Genomic DNA, 23,388 nt, shown 5'->3' with positions numbered 1-23,388 from the left:
TTATTTTATTCATGTTTTATTTTCAAAATTATGAAAAAAAATAATTTAACACAAAATAAAAAAATATAGCTTTATATAAAATAAATTATATAAAAAATTAAATTAAAATTTTACACAATTATATAATTTTTAGTCTATTTTTTAAATTCTTTTATAATGAAATACTTTTTAGTTAGAATTATTTTTTTTCACTTATCATATTATTTGATAAAAAAAAATATTAAATTAAAATTTTGTAAATTTTTAATTTTTAAATATACTAAAAAATAAATTTTATGCATAAATTTTTAATTTTTAAATATTTTAATTAATTATTAATATATTTTTATGAAAATAATGTTATCTAATTTTTTTTTTAATTATCATGAAAACTGGATACAGATAGTATAAATTTAATATTATTAAAAATTATACTATTAATAAGATTGTAATTAATATTTATTAAACATTTAATTATTTCATTTAATTCAATTACTTTTTTTAGGAAAATTAAAATAACTAAACCAGTAACTAAAAATTATTAATTAAATTGAATTAATAATTAAATCACTCCTTATTAAAAAAATTAAATTAAATTTAATCGGTGGAATTTAAGTTTTTTCATTATAATAAAGATTGACTTTGGGTCAAAACCAAAGTCCAAGCCAACCCTTTCCTCTGGCCATAAAAACATGAGCCCAACATATGAGTTCTGAAGTTTGAAAGGCAAATTCTCAAGAACCATGGAGACAATCAATTGCAGTCTCAGCTATGCCATTGCCTTCCTCTTCTCCTTCTATTTCCTTGTATTCTCTGCTCACTCAAAATCACCTCTCCTGGGTGTCCACCCCTTAGGTGCCTCTTTGTCTCTATCTGTGTGTTTGTTGTTCTCTGAGACCCAGATCGTCAAATTGCATGTTATTGTTGATTTCTTTTCATTTTTTTTATCTGGGGTACTGAATTCGATTTCTTTACAATTGCAGATCAGAAGTACTTTGCTTCGCGGGTCATCAAGTGCAAGGACGGCTCGAAATCCTTCACCAGAGACCGTCTCAATGATAATTTCTGCGATTGCGTTGATGGGACAGACGAACCCGGTACTTCATCAATCTATTTTTCTTCCATTTGCAATAAATTGCTCCAAATTCTCTACCTTTTTATGTTCACATTTATGGGTATTTAGTTTAGGATTTATTAGTCAGTTTATATTTGATGTATGGAGCTTCATAAATTGGATTGATTTTATCACTGTAATATATGTAAGATCAGATAAGACCCATTTCTTTATTTTTGCTAGAAATGCATTTTGAAGTTGAGGACTTGTTAGTCATTTTTGTGAGTTCAACATAAGTTCTCCTCAAAAATCTTTTGCTGGCGATGAGTGCTTCCTGTTTGATATAATTAGGATAACAGGAAGTTGAAGTGATTTTATAAGAACATTTCTGTGATAAACTTTGTTGACTGTAGAATGGGATGGAGGATATCTTGCATGTGAAATTGTAGTTTTGTGTTTGGAACAGCCAAGGTACTATAACTTTCATTTTAGAAGCTGATGGACTTCTCTTTTTTCCTCTTTTCCTATTTGGTTTATTATTATTATTATTATTATTATTATTATTATTATTATTATTATTATTATTATTATTATTATTAATTTAGGAGTGCTATTTTTATCACCAGTTAGGCTGTTACTCTGTTATATTAGGCGTAAAGTTTGTCATTCTGCCTCCAAATGACTTCTTTTCATCTCAAGTCTCAACATTATATATGATTATAGAGATTCTACCAATGAATTGAGTGCCAATTTCCTTTCTGCTATACACATGGCCTGTGAATTTTACAAAATCATTTAGCATTTTATGCTCTTCATTTTTCAATGAATCATTTTTAGTTGTTATTTTGGTTTTGACTGCAGGAACTTCAGCCTGTCCCAGAGGCAAATTTTATTGCAGCAATTTAGGAAGTAAACCTCAGTTTATTTTTTCATCTCGTGTTAATGATCGAATTTGTGGTGAGTATAATTAGTAAAATTGATTATTTACTGCCTCAGATGGTTCAGGTGCAGTAACCTAAGTTTTATGATCTACACACCTCACTGGATTTGAGAATGACCTGCATCATTCGAGGGAAGACTTCTAGATTTTTTTGTAGTGAATCACTTACGTTGACTGTTTGTTTGTCTTGTTTATGCACTTGCCGTGCTTACTAATTTCTGCAACTGTGTGACTTGATGCCTAGGAGATCATCATTTTTTATGATCTACTAAAGTAGCACATTGAGTTGTTAACAAATTAGTAATGTGATGACTCTTATTCTCTAAAGAACTTCAGTTTTTGTCTTTTTTATTGTTGATATGAGGTGTTAGGTCCATCAAATATGCTGTCCAGTTTAAGTTGGCCTGGTTGGCAACATCATATTTGTTAATACTGAATGAGTTGCTATGTGCACTTCAAGCAGTTTATCTATACTGCTTCAATCCTGTTTTCTATAATATATGAAGTTTGCTCTTTCTTTTGATTAATGAACTTAGTTTTGTTCTTGTGTTGTACAATGATTCCATCTGTCAATTTATTAACTTTGTAGATTGCTGTGATGGAAGCGATGAGTATGATGGTGGAATTAATTGCCCAAACACATGTGTCATGGGTGGAAATTTGGAGTACAGGGCTAAAAATATTGTCTTATCTATTGATGCAAAGGAATCAAAAGATGATGTTCTTTTGGACGACTTATTGCATAAAGCAAAAGGTGTGCTTTAAGTATCATTTTCTTTCTTCTTTTTCTTAATTTCTTTTTTAAGCCAAGGTGCAGTTACAAGTAATGTGAATAAGGCTATACTTGTTGATTCTAGGTTTGAAGATGGTGATAATCCTACAGATGGTTCTTCTTGGTTGTGTGATAACATTTCGTTTATTTCGTCGGCATGGAAAATTAAAAAGAAGGCATTATCATGAAAGAACTCCATTGATGACTTAGGTAAAAGCCTATTTACTATTTTGGAGTGTCACTTCTGCGGAATAGTTCAAATTTCCCACTAGCTAATCATGGTTATGCATTCATTATGTCTCCAATATTGGTCATTGCAGGTCCCTACTGGGACATTCTGGTATTTATTGCATTTGTCGTGGAGGTTTTTCCTTCTCGATACCAAGTGTATTCATGGGAGTTGAACTATATGGAGGTTGATGCATTGCCATTGGTTATACAAAGTGTACGAGTGCATATGTTGCAACTAATACAATCTCCGAAGGCTCGGGATATACTTCAACATAGAACTACACTGTAACACTAAATAAAAAAAAGAAACATTGGGCAGCACAGCTGCATCATAGGTTTAACTATCATTATAGGCGTATTAAATTGGAAAGAACAGTTTTTGGGTGGTAGTGACTGCAAGAAAGATTATGTCCAATTTCTGTGCTTTCTTGTGCTTTTCTTTGATGCTATCTCAAGCTTGCCTTTGCTAGAGAAATGATTTATGTATTAATGATCAAAAAATTTCCCATGCTTCCCTGTTATACACCTCAGAGCGAGAAACTGAGAATGTAAATATAAATATTTTCTCAATCTAGAGAATGAAATCACAAAATTAGATATATGGAACCTACTCAAGGCAATGACATAAAATAACCTTAACCTTGAAGGAGGTCTATCCTTCTAGTATGGCCAATTGTAGGGATGTGCAAATGGTCGGTTCCGAACTGAACTGAACCGATAAAATTGAAAAGTTTAAATAAAAAATTTTAAAAATTGAATCAAATCGATTATTAAGAGAAAATCAAATCGATAAATATCGGTTTGGTTCGGTTTTAAACCGATCAAATCGAATTTTATAAAATTTCATATTTTCAACATTAAATCTCACTAACAAAAAGATAAAAAAAAATTTAAAAATCAAAACTAAAAAATCTTACAGTTTCTTTTATTGCTAAAAAATAAATAAATATATATATATATATATATTTATTTATTTATTTATTTATTTATTAGCAATTTCAGTTCGGTTCGATTTTTTTATTTTTTATTAAAATAATCGAATCGAATCGATTAAATTTTAAAATTGAACCAATAAAACTGAATTGATTCTGTTCAATTCAATTTTTTAATTTAAATCGAAATCTGCTATTCCTAGCCAATTGTAATTTTCTCCATGAATAGTAAAATCATGCAAGAGCTTCCAGCAATGAGACATACACGTAGCTCAACATGCAAATTGCCATAAAAAGAAGGGCCAATGATCCAAGGAAGTCCTTTTATGTAGACCTGCCCACACATTCGAACCAAAATCGGCAATTTAAGATTGAGAATGAGAATGAATCGAAATTAGATAGATTTTAGACGATTTCAATTGATTTTGGTTCAAAATGGTTTAGGGTTGAGTTCGATTTGATTTAATAGCAATCCTGATTTCAATTTTTGAGCAGTTCAATTTGATTCAATCTATGTGGCGCCTTGCTGCATTTGTGGCGTGGCCCTTTATTTTTTAAAATACAGTTCGAACCGATTTAAGGGGATTGAAATAGGTCTCCTAAACAAGGTTCAGGGTCGGTTTAAGCCCATAAATTATTGACCAGGGCCGGGCAGAACTGGCCTAATCCGGTTCAAGCCTAAACTGACCCGTGGGCAGTTCTACTTGTACGCACGTCTTGCTTTCGACCACACCCGTCTTTACCCAAGGAAGAGCTAATGAGCAATGGGCACCCTGGCCTCTGGTTTTGGAACTTCGGTGTTCGGCGATTACCTGTTTGACAATATTCCCGTAAGAAATCTGCCTTGCTTTGAACCTTTTGGCTAACTTCTACTTTCTAGCTACTGATTATCAGAAATTTCCTTTTGTTGAAGATGGTAATCAGTGTAACAAAAGTGTGCAGTTCTCGAGTTCCTTTTCCTCATTTTCTCCTCCAGATAGCTTTATTGCGCTCAATTTCTTCACTTGAACATAACATCAAAGCTAAAGTAGAAGCCAAGGCCTATCAAGAGATTCCTGACCTTCTTCAATCCTACGGAGAAGAATCTTTCGAAAATCCTAATCCTTTCTCCTTCCTCTCCACCTTCCCTTTGAATCTCAGAACTCAGGTGGTTGACGAAATTTTACAATCTTTTATCCCTTTGAGACCCCGTTCTCGCCCCCATCTTGTCTATTCGTGTCTCCTTTCTTGCACCCTTCAAAGTCCCAATCCTCTCCCTCTTGCTCTGGCCATTCTCCAGCGCACTCTTCGTTCTGGGTGTTCGCCTGCCCCCCAAACACGTCTTCTTCTCTCCTCTGCTTGGTTTGATCGAAGACGGCAATCTCAGACTGTAGCTAATATTCTACAGGAGATGGAATCTATTGGGTATAATCCAGACTCTGGTATTTGTAATTATCTCGTGTCTTCTCTTTGTGCTGTTGAACAGCTGCCGGAGGCAGTGAAGGTCCTGAAGGGTATGGGTAGGGCGGGATGTGTTCCTGATTTGGAAGGTTACGGCTTTGTAATTGGCTCAATGTGCACAGCCAGAAGAACTGCTGATGCAGTAGAGCTGTTGAAGGAAATGGTGGTCAAAATTGGATTGAACCCAAGGCATGGAACCGTGGTGAAAGTAGCAGCGGCATTGCGGGCAAATAGAGAGATATGGGCAGCAGTTGAGATGATTGAATTCTTGGAGAAGGAAGGCTGCCCTGTCGGATTTGAGAGCTATGAGCTGGCGCTTGAGGGGTGTTTGGAGTGCAAAGAATATCTTTTGGCTGGAAAAGTGGTGATGAGAATGACAGAGAAAGGGTTTATACCTTATATCAAGGCCAGACAAAAGGTGGTAGAGGGGCTTGCTGGTGCCGGTGAATGGAAGCTTGCTTGTGCTGTAAGGCAAAGGTTCACTGAATTGAGTTCATAGTTTTTATGGGAGTGCATTGTGATATCTGCTGGTGAGAAGCAAATGAGTTCACACATGTAGTGGCTAATATGGTTTGTTTATTTTTCCTTTTTAATTCCCCTAGCTGCAAGATATTCTATTGTCTAGTGACGACTAATCCACGGTGGTATTTTTTCTCATGCCGTGGCCAAGAGGATGATGGATTTGAAATCCATGGTGCGTGTTGAAACAAGTGTACAGGTTTATGCTTTCTAAATTTGTTATATGTTGTTTGTTGCATTATAGCATATTTGTTGGAGAATCATGCCAATTTTTCATTATATTACATATATATAAGATCAACTTTGTTGGAATTGGAAGCGTTCAATATGTAAGGCTATTTTAGTTTTCACGTCATTTATTCTGCTAATGGATTAATGCTGAATTTGTTTTAGCCTATATATATATATATATGTAATTACCTCAAGCAGTCTGCTAAATCAGTTGTTCAACTTGACTTTTTGTGTTTTGTTCTATTTAATAATCAATTGAAGCTGATCATGGCAATACCATGAAATATTTGTTGCGATTAATAGCTCTTGAGAATTATTTATATCTGATACATTTAAACCCTAAGTATGCCTTCATGTTTGGAAGTCTCATTCCCACTCCAGAACCCAAACAAAATATAATAAGCTTTAATCTTTTGTACGTGGCAGTCGTTCTACTACCATTAGATTTAGCACCTTTTGCTTGAAAGACTCATGATTGTTATGCCAGAAATTCTTTTATGGGCTTTGCCAAATGGATAGAAGATGGAGGAAATTATCAGAAAGTAAGAATTGTGTACCAAGAACTATGATCTCCTGGTGATTATATTGTAATATCACTGTGATACAAGGGATTGCTATTTCCCATATTCTTATGCTTTGGGCACAATTTTTCCCTAGCATGCATTCTGTAAATGTCAATATTATTTACTTAAAATCTCCAGGAACATCTTTTACTTCAATCTCTATGTAATTACTATCTGAAAGGCACCTAGTTACGCCATCGTAAAACCAGGATCGGTCAGCCCACTACACCCAAAAGGCTGCTCAATTCTTGATGGGGTAGCTAGCTTCCATGGCAATGCCACAGATACCTTTCTCATTACCAGAATCACGCTTCATCCTTATGTAGCCATCCTCACCCCAGTCTTTGCCCCATGAATTTTTCACAAGCCAGTATTTTTCATCACCAATTTCGCCATAGCCAACTGCTGTGACTCCATGGTTGAGTATGACACCACAGAAGCCGCTGAAGATACCTCCGGAGTAAAGTTGAAATTCATAACCAGCTGCATCAATTGCAACAGATACAGGTTGATTGCCAACTGCAGCTTGTAGGCTTTTCTCACTATTGGCAGGTACTGTTTTGTAGCCACTAATTGTCACTGCATAATCTTTGATTTTTTCTTTTTCACAGGGGTTATCTTTCCCATTGTAAGGATAATTATTTTCAGTGGTGAGTCCCCCAATCTTGTTGACGAATGCAAATGCTTTTTCCATGTATCCACCACTACAGCCCTGGTTATCCTTGTCAACATCACAGTCTACAAGTTCTTGTTCTGATAGAGATACTAGTTTTCCTGTCTTAATTTTGTTAATGCCTTCTATAGCTGCCACTGCAGAGAATGCCCAACAACTTCCTGTATTACAGGAAAGTAACTTTTGATCATCTCATGTAACTTAGGAAAAACAAGATATAAGTATGTGTACAGTCAATTAACCTAACTATTAATTATATATACGATATGGAAAAACTATTTCAGAGTTAGCAATTAGATGTCCTAGTGGTACTTAAGAGCTTGTCAGAATATGAGCTTTTTGAAAGAATATAATAATCCTTGTGACCTACATCAGGCTTTCTATTTTGTTTGTATGAATTTTCCCAAATAAAGAACAATTTTGTCCAAGAAGTAGGCTGTTTTTCTCAACCCCTATTGTGATAGACTGATAGTTTGTCACATTTGTTTGTCAAGCTGCATCAAGATTCTCAGAAAACATGTAATTTAGGATGTAAATAAAAATGCTGGCAGTGATCAAATTTTCTCATACCCCATTGGCCTTCATCCCTTAAAAAGTGCACTCAGACCCTAAATTTCTCAGGAAAAGAAAAAAAAAAAATGAAGAAAAAAGAGAAGAAAGAATGATACCACATTTGCCTTGATCCTTAATTGGGGTTACAGCTCCTTTCTTTCTCCAATCTACTGCAGTTGGCAAATCTGTGTAATTAAGGTACTTGAGATTGGGCTTCTTTCTTCCATCAGTAGTATAACCTAAGTAGATAGATTTAAACTCATCATTGCCCATGTCTGCGAATTGGTTATCAGTGAGCTTATATGATAAGTTCCGAGAATTAAAGTAGTCGATGAACTGAACATTGGACATGTATATTCCAAACCGCAATAAATATTCTTCTCTGCTCTTGTATTTTATGCCATGTTTTGCCATCCATTTATTATACCTCCTCCTCATGGCATTGGAGTTATATTTTGGCTGATGATGGATTTCTGAGGCCAATGCAGGTATCCATAAAATACAGAGAGTTGTAAGAATGAAGCTAGCATTCTTTAACATTATGGATGTCTCCATGGCTAGCTGAGGATGTGCATGGAGAATGAGAGCTTATAAATGAAGATTTTAGTGTGACCCAATCATATTTGGGTTGGCCACGTAATGCACTTTATTATTTATGCTAGATCATACTTTGCTCAAGGTTTTCAGTTGTTGTTTTGTTCTGTTCAAGTTTCTGTACCATCCAATTTTATTGGGGCAAGTTTCTCTTGTTCATTCTCATTGTGTGAAGCATGTGAGTTTAGCTGCATAATAGAAGCTTAGTGATGTAGAACAACAAGAAACAGGGAACTAATCCTTAGGGAAGAGAACTAATTCTCAACAATTTTATTAATCTCAATAATAATTATAGTTCAAAGCTACTGAATAATAGAAAATTAGCTCTATTTGTAGAGCTTACCACCCTAATCAAATCAGGAATAGAAACCCTAATTCAACTCTAATTAGGAATACTAAATAAGATAAACTAGGAAATAATACTACCTAATAATAATTAAATTCCCAAACAAAAAAAACTCTTTAAATTTCTTAACTCTGTAATAATTAAAATTCCTAAATAAAACTTTAAGCTTCCTATACTGCATTACTTAGGATAGTTAACCAAGAAGAAAGGAAATAAGGGGCAGGTTAACTCTGTTAAGGCTGTTGTCTAATTGAGTGTAGAATTCTCATTGTAGCCTCAAGATGCTGCCTCTCACTGTATGCTTCTAAGCATTGGAGTTTGCGAGTCTTTGACACTTGTATTTTTAACATACATAGTTGATGTGTGTGCGTGCACGCATGCTTTCATTTTGTTTTCCTGCCCCAGTTTAAGCTTTAAATATCAACTGTATAGCACAAGTGTGTGTGGGTAGAGTTTGATATTGTTAGGTTTATTAAGGCAATGTTCATGCAGAAGGTGTGAACTTAGAAAACCAAAATCAATACTGAAATAAGGGGGTTTCAGATATTGGATTGGCAGACTAACATTCCATGTAAATGAATTGCATAAATTCTATTAATGGATCATCTTCTCTGATTGTTTATTTGTCTTAAATGGTAAAAATTCAGCCTTCACATGATTGATTTTAGTGCTACTTTTTAGCATGTCAAGGTAATACAAATTTATTAGAGGGCCTGCGCCACAACATATTTTGACCTTCTCACTATGATATAAGCTTATGATCTCTACATGTGCATTTTACTGTTTTATGCAAATCTTTCCCAATAACTGCTTGTTGAGGGTTATGCATAGCAATGACCTATCCTTATCATATAAATTTCTCTTTGGACAGATCGATATATTGACTCTGCTAGATGGTAGGAACTAAGCTTTTGTAGTTGGGTATCCTGTACATCAATTGTATTTTATTTGCAGAGCACGCGATGTGGTCCGATATTGAGGGACTGAACGCAAAAGTTATTTTTGAAAATTGCATAACAACGACCATGCTCTGGAAGTGAGTACTGGAAAGAATGGAAGGAACTGTAGCCAAAAGAACCCTTGTATGCTGCTTCTATCATAAATGACCTCATCCAGCTAAAAAGGCAATGTTATCTCATCCATTTTCAAGAGGTTACAGGTGTCGAATAATGATGCAGAACTTCAAAGATGCTGATAAGGTTGGCATTTATATATATGGTGCTGTCTGTCTCCCATAGTTTCGAAGTCAAGAGTTCAAACCTTAATAGTTCCCATCTCATTTAAGAAATTCTGAAGTATAAATGGTGCATATTTCCATTGGGTTAGTAATCCAATAGGGTGCAACTATTCTTTTAAAAATTTTATTTTATTTAACAAAGGGAGCAGTAGCTCACCAAACTACAAAGAACTAAATCCACTATAAACAATTCCACACTTATCATGAGAAAGCTAGCCCGACAGAGCTGAGGCAGGATGCCGCACCTCATGGAACTGAGAGGCAAGGTCAGCTAGACGGTCCGCACTAAAATTTGTTTCACGCCAGTTGTGATTTTATTCTCAATTGCCATTTCTTCCGCAGTTGACTAGAGCCAAAGCACTTCTGCGTGGCTGGTGATGAGCTGCACAACAATTAAATTATCACTCTCAACATGCAACTTAGTAGCACCCAACTCTCTTCTTCTTCTTTCTTTTTCTTTTTCCTTTTCAAAAAAAATTCCCTAATTGATTTTTTTTTAAAGAAAAAAAAATCCTAATGGATTCAAAACTGGCATATTAAGAGCAAGTGGTACTGGAATGTGCGAGAAGAAAGACCTAGCAGGAAAAAAAGAACTTAAAATAAAGGGGAATTTTTTTTTTAAAGCAAAAATAAAGGGGAAAGTTTGTTTATGTTAATTTTGAAAATAAATAATTTGTTATAGTATTGTAAGTTAAAGAGTGTGCTGCAACTCCAATAGTTAAAAGAGGGTGAAATTTTGGTACCTGTGAAATGACCTTATTGTCCTTAAACGCAAACCTGACCCTCAATAGGAAATGGGGAAGGCTTTTTTTTTTTAATTAAATAAAAGCTTTATTTTAAGAAAATAATAGTTAAAAAAAATATTCTTATGATATTAAAATTTAGTCACTTATCTATATTTTGTTTTTTTTATTGAATCTGTGATATCCAATGCATTTTAGCACTAAATCATTTCTGGTTCTTATTAAATCTCTAACCTTTCAATTATGAGAACACATTTTATCATTATAATATTATTACTCAATTTTTTACTGATCAATTTTTACTTTTATATATATATATATATATATATATATATATATATATATATATATCACATGTGAAAATTTTTTTATCTAAACTTGATTTATCATGAATTTAAAATACAAAAATATAAAATTACTTATTTAATAAATAAATTTTATCATATATCTTATATTTTAAATTTATGATAGAGCAGCTCTATAGAAGAAATCCAATCACATGTCTCCATCATCACTAGAAAAATCCACCATTTTATTCCCATATCTTTTGCTGAATATATATTTATCAGTACTCATGAGTTGTCATTACTTATGACAGAAGAAAATAAGTTGTGTGCTTCAAAGAGAGAGAGAGCATACGTAGCCATTCACATGCCCTCCTCAAATCACCTTAGAAAAATGGGTGCATGCTTGATGAAGATGCTTATTAGTTGCCAAGAAGGTGACTTGAGAGAGATGAAGGCAAACATGTTACATCTTACATATGTACATTAATATATATATATATATATATATATATATATATATATATATATATATATATATATATATATATATATTATTATAAACATCTCTTTCTGTAAACTAATCATGATTTAGTGCCCTCCCATGCGCTTCAATTAATAATTAAAACAACATAAATTCCAGTCTGATGGTGATTGGAAGGTGCCAAGAAAGCTGTGTGGTAGCTAAAGAAATAAAAATGACACAATACCCTACATGTGGGCATGGTTTGGGGACAAAGCAAGGAAAACTTGCAAATCATTCACATGGCCTCACATATCTCCTTCCCTTTCTCTTTCCTTTTCTTTTCACACCTCATTTCTAAAATGCCACCACTCCCCATTCTCACACTATTAAGATAATTATCTCATGTAAACTGCTGAAACAAATGCTATTTTAGTGAGAGATTAGGGGAACAGTAGTTTAAATCTAAGTCAGCTAGATAAATAATATGCTTTCAACTATTAAATTAGTCAAATTATGTTGTTGAAACAAACACCTAATGTTAGATTACTCATCCAATGACATTAAAACTTCCATAATCAAAAGAACTTATTTGTGCATGGCTTGGCTACCAAAACATCCCAATTCCCACTCAGTTTAACAGTTTCAACAATATTTCAACTCATAGTAAAGTGGGGTTTTCTCTAATTTTATAGATATGATCATGATCAAAGGATGATAACCCATTTGACTTTGTGGATACTAGAGTGGACTAGTAGATCAAATGGACAGGAAAAAGCGGTGTAGGAAAAGGGTATGAGCTGGTAGGTACATGGGAATGTTCCTCAAGGAGATTTTATTTTTTTTAATAATAATGAGACTATAATAAGGTAGCTACTAAAGAGAAGGTCACAAGGGCACGTGGGGACTGATTCCTCTAGTTATTAAACTACTGGCGACTTTCCAGTAATACCGTTGAGACCCAACCTCCTGACAGCTGTACATAGCTGTCCAATCCCTCCCCATGTGACCCCACTGCCACATTGAGGTAGAGATTAGAATGCAAGATTCAATGACATGACAAAATAAGCTCTTGATCATCACAATATTGTTCTTCTTCTCCTCTTCTTGTGGTTTTTGTTGTGTCAATTTCCAGTGTTCTTTCATGAACAACAAACTTTGTTAGAGATTGTGATTTGGGTTGTTTTCATATTCTTGTTTGCCAATAGCATATATAAGAATGAAGTTTTAGCTTCTTTTTTCTTGGAGATTGTTCTTGGGTTTTATATTTCCTTTTTCTTCAAGATTGTTCTTGTTTTTTATATTTCAGAAGCTTTGTTGAAGATTGGTATTTGGGATATTTGAATTTTTCAATTTTTTTTTGTGTCATTTAGAGGGTATTTGTAGATTATATACTCTGCTAAATGGCACAATTACCTCCAAAAATCCCAAACATTCAATCAACTTGGCCTGATTTCTCCCACCAAAAGTTCATGCCGCCGTCTATTAATAAAGCAGCCACGGCTGCTGCCAGCCAAAACCCGTCGTGGGTAGACGAATTCCTCGACTTCTCGTCGGCGAGACGTGGGACTCACAGGCGATCGGTAAGCGACTCCATTGCCTTCCTGGAGCAACCATTGCTAGAAGAATGTCGTGGCGCGGAGGGTGCAGTAGTAGTATCTCATCATCATCGTCATGGTTCCGGACATAACAGTGGCAGCAGCGACTTCGATAAATTTGACGATGAACAATTCATGTCTATGTTCACCTATGATATCTCCAATGCGGTGGCTCCGTCGTGCTCGAACCCTTCAACGCCGTCGGATCATAACAGCATTAATGATGAGAAAGATACAACGCCGTCGTCCGATCAGAATAATAAGCAACACAAGACAAGAAATGAATCCGATGAGGTGCAAAGCCAATGCCAGCAAGAGAATCAAACTCCATCAAGCGCAACCAATACCACTTCTTCTGATCGGATTATTGATCCCAAGAGGGTCAAAAGGTACTCAAGCATAGGCATTCTTTGCTACCTCTCTGCTTGCTATTTCAATGCGCATAATTCAAAAAATGCCAATGATCTTTTTTTACAATTAGTGATCAATTAGTTGATAATTACATGCATTTGGTTTTGTTTGCATTAGAATCTTGGCAAACAGGCAATCAGCACAGAGGTCACGAGTGAGGAAGCTGCAATACATTTCTGAGCTTGAACGTAGTGTAACCTCATTGCAAGTAAGTAATAAGTGTTTCATTATACTAAATATAAATATGTATTTCATCATGCTCCATAATTAATTTTTTTTTTCTTCTCCTCTTCTTCTGTTGTTCAATATGAATGAAGGCTGAGGTTTCAGTGCTGTCACCAAGAGTTGCATTTCTAGACCATCAACGCTTGCTTCTAAATGTTGATAATAGTGCTCTTAAGCAAAGAATTGCTGCTTTAGCCCAAGACAAGATTTTCAAAGATGGTAAGTGCTTAATTATTATTATAATTTTGTAAAATCTCTAGTTTCATCTTAATCATTACTTAATTCAATCAAACTATACATATATGTGGTTTGAGTCTCATTGCTTTATCTAATATAATTGAGTAAATAATTTGTAAAATGTACAATAGAACTTCGCTCTTGGGCTTTGCATAGTTAATATGCATCATCATGGGGTAGCTTCTTAGGTCACCTGTGCAAATAAGGAAATGGAGGGTTGAAACATAAATGCTTTCTGTAAAGTCCCACATCAATCGGGTATTGAGAAAATATGTTTCATTTATAATTTAGACAATACTTTTTCACAAGTTGATTTTTGGATGAAGTTAGGTTTAATTTGGTCCATTTTATCAATATAGTATATCCAGTTCAGTAAATTTCACACTCTAATATTCAGCCCTAATTAAATGATAATTTTGAAAATCAAACAATATCAAAAAAATTTAGTGGCTACAATTTCATTTCCAAAATCATCTGATCACAAACATGTACGATTTTCAATATTTCATACACTTTTAAAGGGAAAAAGGACATATATTTGTTTATATTACATAGCCAGCTAAAACCCAACTAGAGTCTTATGATTAATTGCATTTGAATGGTGAACATTTAAACACACACTATTCAAGCTTGATAGTCCCTATCTGATTCAGCTCTCATTAATTGATAATTATTAAACCTGTATCACAAAATGCTTAAAGGTGCTGTTATTACTTATTATATGTTTTATAATAATTTTGTATTTGAATATTCATATTGAAATTATGTATTGCATGAATTTCAATATAAATATTTAAAATAAAATAAAATTGTTAAAACTCATTTTTATATGAGATGGACATTATATTAATTATAACTAATATTTAATTAATGCATTTGGTTTATCTTAATAATTACTGATAAATTTTGGAAACAAATGCAGCTCATCAAGAAGCACTAAAGAGGGAAATAGAGAGACTGAGACAAGTATATCACCAACAAAACCTCAAGAAGATGGAAAATGCAGTACCATCACCTTCCCCAGCAACTGACCTCACTACTGCTCCTGCTGAGAAAGAACAGCTTCTTCTCCAAGTTTAATTCCTTTTTCCATTGAGTTTTTTTCAAGCATGGTAATTATAACTCTCTTTATCAAGAAACTGGTAGAGAAATAAATTAAAGAAAAAACAAATAATGATTCATGCCGAAGGGGGAGGAGGGTGTTATTGGTGCAGCTCTCTGCTGCTATCCTGTGCATTCACGTGATGTGTTCACATCTGATTGGGGACCACTCAACCTTACATGATTGATTGCAGAGAAAATCATGTGCAGCTGTGATTAAAAATTAATTATGAGGGCAAAAAAAAGAATGAAGATCAAGAAAGAAAATTGTCTGCTTTAACTGATTAGCTATAGCTATAGCTAGGAGGCCAGGGGTGTGATTGCTGATTCTTAATTTTTATTTTAGTCTGCTTATTCTTTTTATGAGTGATGTTGGAAGCAAAAGAACAGTGGTTTTAGCGTTGGGATGTATGAAAGGGAAGTGGTTGTCAGTTATCAGTTGGGAAGTGTTTGATACTTTGATGTCAGATTGTTTGTGCTTTTTTTAGTGCTGGATCTCTTTTTTGTAATAATTTTTATTTTTCAATCATTTCCCAACCCAAAAAAAAAAAAGGACAAAAAGAAAAGTGTAGATATCCATTTCTAATTGTATATAATGAAAATTTGTAAAAATTTGGGTTATGGATATGATTGATGTGCATGGAATGGAACATCACATCTGCATTATTAATTTATCAGGTATGAGAAAATAGTATGCAAATTAATTGTAATATCATTTTGCTGATTCCAAATGAAAGCTCTCGGAATGTCTTCCATGGAGATTTATCTTCAATCTTTTTTGGTTAGTAGATAGGAAAATCTTGTTCTTGAGTTGAGACTATATCTATATATACTTAAAATTTATTTAAAAACATGAATTTTATTACAAAATTAAATTGAATTTTTACATAAGAATCATTACAAACAGTGTGAATGTGATTATGTTAATTATAATTGTCCAACTTTAAATATTATTAATTCTTTCTTTTACATTTTACCATTAAGTGGCAATTTTTACATGGTTTTATGTAATGTGTCATTGCATAACTAAAATCACATTTTCCTTGAGTAATTAATTGGACAGATTAGCCACTAACTGTAGGAGATTAACTTTGTAATAACCTGAAAATTTAAAATATGGATTTTATATTTTTTTTATATATAGCATTTAAATATTATTTTAATACTATTATGTGATTTTAATATATTTTATAAGATTATTATAAAGTTTTAGGTTTAATCTTTTGGATTATTGAATTTAGATTATAGTTTCATGTTTTAATATTTTTTTTAAAATTAAGTATAATTACTAATATTATGATTAATAATATTATTATGTTTAATTAATTTATTAAGTAAGAGTTTATTTTAAATATTAATAATAATAAAATATTATTTTAAATGGAGATTTAATAAAGTTAAAAATATTATATATATATATATATATATATATATATATATATATATATATATATATATATATATTTAATGAAAGAAATGAAAAGTTGATGGAATTGACGTTGGCTTGGGCAGTGTGAAATGCAAAATTAAAAAAAAAATAAAATAGGAATTTTGAAACAGACCCATACAACCCCCCTCACTCCCACTCAACTCTCTCTTTCACCCACTCCTTCTCTCCCTTTCTTCGTTTTTTCGGCCAGTAAAGGACATCACTGCCGACGATGAAGGCCGGTGAGTCTCCAGCATGCTCCGGCGAGCCTCAACGGCAGCAAGCAAGACGGCAATGGAGGCTATTTTCAAAGAGAGAGGGAGGTGGACGCATGTGCGAGGCTGCCACTTTCAAGCTTCGTTCTGATATCATTTGGTGGTTGTTTTCGACGAGGCTAGGCCTGTTCAACTCCTGGCATAGCAAGCTTCAAAACCCAACCAGCCTCGCCTCCAACGGTGGCCGGAGGGAGAAGATCCGGTGAGGGAAAGTTGGAAGAAAAACATATGGGTTTTGAGCTTTCCGGCCACTTTTCCAGCTATCCGACCATCGGATCGGAAATCCGAGGCCACTGATGGACTCAGGACGACGAGATCTTGGAGATAGGACTGGTCCCGCTCCGATCGGACACCGTTTGAAAAAGGCGATAATCGGACGGTCCAGATCGTTTGGTGAGATTTTCAAACTTTTTCGATTCTCAAAATTTAAAAATAATTTTATAATAATTATTAACACAATTTGGACTTAATTTAGGTGCAATCGGATCGAGGATAGCTCACCGGTGTCGGGACTGCATTTTCAGCCAGATCCGGCTGCCTGACGGTCCGTCTCAGAACATGGTCGATATTATAGTCAATCCTAGCATTTTCAGACGTTCTGGACGAGGTTCAGGTATTAGAATTGGCATAGGTAAACCCGAACTCCAAGTTGCTCATTTTCGGCTAATACTGATTTAGAATAAAATTCGTAAAATATTCGTAGATGATCAGAAAATTTTAATTCCTTTTGCAATAGTCTTATAATATTATTAAGGACCGCAGGAAAAAATTTTAGAATTTTTAGAGCTTGTCGGAGTGAATTTTTATAAAATGTTAATTATAGGGACTAAAACGTAATTTTTCAAGTTTATGACTATTGTCTGATTTGGAGGGCCCAGGAGGGGCCATATGATGTGATTATGAAAATTGAGAATTTAGAAGTGTTATTTGAATCTTTGTGCAGATTGGGTAGGTCTTAGGTATAGGGGAAACTCTGCCGGATTTGCAGCATGAATTAGGTTGTCTGTTGTCTCTTTAGAGTTTTATTTTGACTTAGTACTAATAAATTTATAATATAATTATTAGGTGATCGAGATCAGCTATTCTCCTCCATCCAGCAGCCACAATAGTCCTCGGTGTACTGTGAGTAAAATATTAATTTTAATTGTAATTTCGATATTATTATATGTTCAAGCATGTCCATGCATCACTTATATGTATATATCTATGTAGTTAAACTCTAGGTACGTTTTATGTTGCATTCACAACTGTTAAAGTGCCATGGATGTTGTTTGTGGTACTTTGGAGCAGTGTGCGTGCATTGGCGTGCGTGTGGTATAGTATTGGATATGGACAGGACGGGTAGACACGGCTTGAGATATTCGCTGGGACCCGGTCCTTCGGGGCAGACACGGCTTGAGTTCTTCGTTGGGACCCCGTATTTGGTGTATTAAGCGAAAGTTTGGCTTGAGATCTTCGCTGGCAGAGGTTGGATTAAAAGGGCTGTATAGGGGATCAGCTCCCATATATGTATTGTTTGACATTATCGGGTGTGTGAGTACTCCAAATTGCCTTTTTGATGTGATTTGTATGAAATTTATAACGATGTTGCATTTCACTTCACAGAGTGCATTAGCTTTAGATAGTTATAGAGATTATGGTTAAAATTGATATTTTACTCTCTGAGTCAAACACTCACTTCTGTTCACCATATTTTTCCAGGCTACAGGAGAAGACCTTTTTCAGAATAACCTGTTCCTTTCCTCGCAGGTTATGAAAATAAAAATTACTTAACTATATTATTATTATTATCTAAATTTGTAATTTAGAACTCCGCATGTACTAGTAGTAGCATTAATCCTGTTAGGGACTGCATGAATTTAAGTTTTTGTATTAACAAATGAAAAATTTTTATGAGTTTTAAATAGTTTGTAAATAATGTAACAGGGTTGAGCTGGGCTCCCCTAATTTTAGTTTCTGATAATTACTGGGTTAAGTTAGCTCGAAATGAAATTACAACAGTTTAATTTAAATTATTTTATATGCATATTGGGCCTAAATTGTGGCCCTGGTTATAGGTTTGAGAACAGTAAGGCTTACTACGGGCCTCGGGGGCTTTATGCCTGCCCAGGTTCTAGTGTCGGTCCAGCCCATAGGTTGAGTCATGACAAACTTTAACTTTTAATTAACCATATTAATTATATACAGGGTTATAGTAGTCTCCTAATACTTTTTCTGAAGCATAAGCAAGATCCACGTTCAGTTAGTCTTATTAATTACATGTGTCCAAACTGTGATACTATGGAGAAATCTTTGAGACACCATAATCTTCTTAGCTCCAAACCAATATATGCATTGTACCTCCTGTTGAAAGAGGATACCAATAGATGGGTCAGAAGATGACATACTTGTCACCAACCCTTTAGGTCACCAGATGATTGTAGATTATCAACCGAAAAGGATCGTGTTAAAGATAATAGATGGAAATGAGAAGGTATGTGAGATGAAAGAAGATGAGCGGTTAAAAAAAAAAAAAGAGATAGTCTATTGGGATATACCGTGGTAACTATGCAATGCTCTTGATGTTTGTCGACTTGGGACTATTGTGTAGAGCTACGTATTTCCAATAGTAAATCGAGATAAGGATAAGATTGTAGAACTAGGATTAATAAGACAGACTAAAAAAAAAAAGTAAAGTATTATAACACAAAAAGGTGAAAAGACAAGGAGATAGCGGTCCCTCGATTAATTGTAAATTTGAAATTTTATTTAGAGGAAAGAATTGTAACGTCCTCACTAAAGGTAGTCCGTACATTTTACTGTTCTGATGACTAATGTCTGTTCGGACAATTAAAATGTCTGGAACTACACTTAAACTATAGTGAGGAGACATAAATTAATGAAATAAATATTAAAAAAAAAATGTAAGAAAAATTTTGAGAAAATAAAATAAAATTTAGAGAATTTATTTATTTGGTACAAAAATAATAAAAATAACCCAATATGCACCATGAAGGGCATTTTGGTCATTTCACCCATAGAGATGAATTTTGACTTAAATGTCAAATTAAAATTTAGAAATAGAATAATTAACATAAATTAAATTTATGAATTTGAATTTGAAAAATGAGAAGAGAAAGAAGAAGAAAAGAAAAAAAAAAGGAAAGAAAAGAAAAGAAAGGAAATAGATTTATGAAATTTAAAAACAATAAAGTACACATAAATGTATATATATAAATACCCACAAGAGACAAAACCCCACCAACCATCTTCTTCTTCCCTCTTCTCTCTCTCTCTCTCTCCTTGCCGTCCACCATGGGAGCTCTCTCCCTCCATTTTGTCTTCCCTAAAACTTGATTTTCCAAGCTTCCTCCTCACCAAAACCCATAGACCCCTTTATTAAAAATTTAGCCCATTCCATAAGGAAGCCATTGATAGTGAAAAGAAGAAGAAAAGTTGAAGTTTAACAAGTTACCCAAGAGGTTAATGCCTAATCTTCCTTCCTTCCTTTATTAATCCTTGAGTTAAGGTTAAAATGAAGTGAAATTTGTAAGAAACTAAAAGAAATAGGTGAGTTATGAGGGGAGTGAATTTTTGGTACCCATGGTGAGTGATGGTTTTTGATGACTATGATGTATATAAAGTGATTTAATGATGTTGGTTGATGCATTTATAAGTATTAGAAGTTAATTTACATTGAGATTTTATGAGGTTGAAATTGTGAGTTAGGGTTTGGCCTAATTTTGGTATTTTTGTATTATACCATGCAATTGGGATTGTTGAGATGTGTTGATAATATTTAGAAGTGCCTTGAATGTCAAATTGAAGCAAGGAAGTTGGAGGAGAAATGAATTATTGAAAGTGCTATTTTTTGCAGGTTGTGTTGTTGAGGGCAGTACACATTTTAGGCCATAAATAAAATTGTATGACCCCAATTGGTATGAGGCCAAATGGGGGTGAAACTAGACCCAAAATAGCCCATATTCTATGAAGAAACCATGCCCAAATTCTGTCCAAAACTTAACCTAAATTCTGCCTAAATTCGGATTACCCTGCAACCCAACCCAGAAAATGACCAAATGAACAGTACGTGTTTATTTGGTCATAACTCTCTCTATACTGGTCCAAATGACCTAAACTTTCACCCATGGAAAGTTTAGACATAGGGATACACTTTTCATGAAGACCACTTAACCCAGTTTTGCCTTTAACTAATTCAAATTGTTAGCAAAAATTGGGTCACTGAAACTGCCAACCCAGTTCATTTGGTCATAACTCTCTCTATACTCGTCCAAATGACCTAAAATTTCACCAATGGAAAGTTTAGACATAGGGCTACATTTTTTCATGAAGACCACTTAACCCAGTTTTGCCTTTAATCAATTCAAATCATTAGCACAAGTTGGGTCGAAAATGACCAAATGAAACATGTTCATTTGGTCATAACTCTCTCTATACTAGTCCAAATGACCTAAAATTTTACCAATGGAAAGTCTAGACATAGGGCTACACTTTTCATGAAGACCACTTAACCCAGTTTTACTTTTAACCAAATCAAATTGTTAGCAAAAATTGAGTCACTAAAACTGCCAACCCAGAAATTGTCCAAAATACTGTTCCTTTGGTATGCTTGACCAGTTTTGGCAAAAATGCCATAACTTGGTCTCCAAAGCTGCAAATTGAGTGAAACTAGTGCCAAAAGTTTTATAAGACATAGCACAACAATTTTTATGTTTTGACCAAGCTCTAGAAACCATTGCATCCTAGGGAAAATATTAGCCAAAGTTAGGAATTGAAATCTAGAAAATGTTAAGTTGAACCCAGAATGCCATTTGATACCTGTGTGTTCATTTGGCCATAACTCCCACTAGGAAATTCCATTTGAGATTTGCCAATATGATCTAGAAACATGATACTTAGGGATACAATATTGATTTAGACACCTTTGCCAAATTCTAAGTGTAAAGACCCTAAAAAGAGGGTCAAACATACTGCCCTGAAGTTGATTTTTGCCCTTATAGGATTGAGACTCCAGGTTAATACATTTACCATAACTCACTATAACAAGCTTGAAAAATTATAAAATTGTACCTGGGAGTCCCTAAGACATAGAGGAACATATCTTGTGAAGGAACCTAAGTCTAAAAATGACAATAAAATGATCAAATGACTGGTCAAAGTTTATTGACTAGAAATTGTAAATTCTGGACAGCTTAGAGGCAAAGGGACCAGTTATGGTATTTTGACCATAACTTGAGTTCTATAACTCCAAATTCAGTGATTCAAAAATTGAAATTCAAGTTAAACATAGAGGAACAATTGTTATGAAGGAAGTGTGACTAAATAGACATCCTAACCTAGTCAAATTCCTAGATAAAGATAACACATCAACATGAACCTAAAGAAAGGTTCATGGGAAAAATGCTATATATGATAATTAAAATACTCATAAGGATAATTAAATATTAAAAATGATATGAATATGTAAATTGGGACTAATGTCCCATTAATATGAAATTAATGGTACCAATGAATAGTACTAGAAAATAGTATGATGAATAGTGCTAAAATAATTAAAAATGTTTAATTGCGATACCTAGACTTATTTATTTAGTTTGGATAAATTGGTATACCAATTAGGGACCATAGATAGCAGTACTGCTTATAGAGCAAATCATGAACTGACAATATATGTCTGATATGATTGTTCTATAGGCTATATGCCTACTTACTGGCCATTGTGCCTACTTTATTTCTTGCTTTACAATCTCGTGGATGTATCTGAGGTAGACATATGGCTGTCTAACCCATATACTCCTGTGTATCCAGCTTTTATAATTTGTTATAGCTTTCTTGGGCATTGATAATAATAAATTAATACTGAATATACAATAAGTAAACAGGAAAGACCCCAATAATTTTAATTGATTCCAAAGTGTAAAAAAATGTAAAAGACCCAGAATTTATGATTTGTAAATATTATTTCAATTGTTTAATTATTATTATTATAAATTATGCACCACTAAGCGTTATGCTTAGCTCGTTGATTTTCCATCGAAGATCAGTATTCGGACAGAGTTGCCACCGATCAGAGTCACCTCATCAGTCTTTTGTATTTTGGTAGGGCCCATGTGTAGACTAGTATTTTGGTTCATTATGTCTAGTCATGATGTAATTACTAGTTTATGATGTATTTTATTTTGGACTTGAAATGAAAATTTATAATTTATTATCTATAAATTTCCATATGAATGCAATAGATGACACTTCATTTTGAGATCTCATAAATAGTTGTGAATGATATGATAAAAGAAAATATGATATGGAAATATGTGAGATGACTATGAATATGTTAACATGTGATAGTGGAACTCGCCAAATGCTAATAAAACAGAGGAGGATATATATATATATATATATATATATATATATATATATAAATCTACACATAAATTACCTGATTTAAATGACATTAAAATTTACAATAGACATGACAAGACAAGATAGGGTGCTCCGGCACCGAATGTGACACTTCTTGCTCGGCTATACAATAGACGGGTAAGGGGCGTCACATTTAGTG

At 33.8% G+C, this 23,388-nt stretch overlaps 4 protein-coding genes and 1 long non-coding RNA gene across 5 annotated transcripts; 4 read left to right on the top strand and 1 right to left on the bottom strand.

Annotated features, from left to right (window-relative positions):
* The first annotated feature begins 647 nt into the window (after window positions 1-647).
* Window positions 648-3,484, top strand: LOC110650528 (glucosidase 2 subunit beta). The gene is made up of 6 exons (XM_021805533.2): window positions 648-834; window positions 963-1,076; window positions 1,895-1,990; window positions 2,563-2,727; window positions 2,831-2,955; window positions 3,066-3,484. The coding sequence occupies exons 1-5, from the start codon at window positions 723-725 to the stop codon at window positions 2,953-2,955; spliced, it is 612 nt and encodes a 203-aa protein (XP_021661225.1). The 5' UTR covers window positions 648-722; the 3' UTR covers window positions 3,066-3,484.
* Window positions 3,485-4,502: 1,018 nt separating this feature from the next.
* On the top strand, window positions 4,503-6,179 carry LOC110650534 (pentatricopeptide repeat-containing protein At1g06270). Its single transcript, XM_021805539.2, has one exon. It carries the CDS (start codon window positions 4,822-4,824, stop codon window positions 5,845-5,847), a length of 1,026 nt encoding a protein of 341 aa, XP_021661231.2. The 5' UTR covers window positions 4,503-4,821; the 3' UTR covers window positions 5,848-6,179.
* A 723-nt stretch (window positions 6,180-6,902) lies between these two features.
* Window positions 6,903-8,441, bottom strand: LOC110650535 (zingipain-2). The gene is made up of 2 exons (XM_021805540.2): window positions 8,003-8,441; window positions 6,903-7,495 (listed from the first exon to the last, which is right to left on the bottom strand). Exons 1-2 carry the CDS (start codon window positions 8,439-8,441, stop codon window positions 6,903-6,905), a joined length of 1,032 nt encoding a protein of 343 aa, XP_021661232.2.
* Window positions 8,442-12,373: 3,932 nt separating this feature from the next.
* LOC110650531 (basic leucine zipper 61) lies at window positions 12,374-15,791 on the top strand. Its single transcript, XM_021805536.2, has 4 exons — window positions 12,374-13,540; window positions 13,680-13,770; window positions 13,880-14,006; window positions 14,947-15,791. The coding sequence occupies exons 1-4, from the start codon at window positions 12,957-12,959 to the stop codon at window positions 15,102-15,104; spliced, it is 960 nt and encodes a 319-aa protein (XP_021661228.2). The 5' UTR covers window positions 12,374-12,956; the 3' UTR covers window positions 15,105-15,791.
* A 912-nt stretch (window positions 15,792-16,703) lies between these two features.
* On the top strand, window positions 16,704-18,429 carry LOC131169557 (uncharacterized). The gene is made up of 2 exons (XR_009140488.1): window positions 16,704-17,222; window positions 17,305-18,429. It is a non-coding gene; the product is annotated as an uncharacterized LOC131169557 (long non-coding RNA).
* The last annotated feature ends 4,959 nt before the right edge of the window (window positions 18,430-23,388 follow it).

This window comes from Hevea brasiliensis, chromosome 10 (assembly GCF_030052815.1).
Source record: "Hevea brasiliensis isolate MT/VB/25A 57/8 chromosome 10, ASM3005281v1, whole genome shotgun sequence".
NCBI lineage: Eukaryota > Viridiplantae > Streptophyta > Magnoliopsida > Malpighiales > Euphorbiaceae > Hevea > Hevea brasiliensis.
The sequence above is the reverse complement of the archived record's forward strand: the minus strand, read 5'-3'. Positions and strand labels throughout refer to the sequence as shown.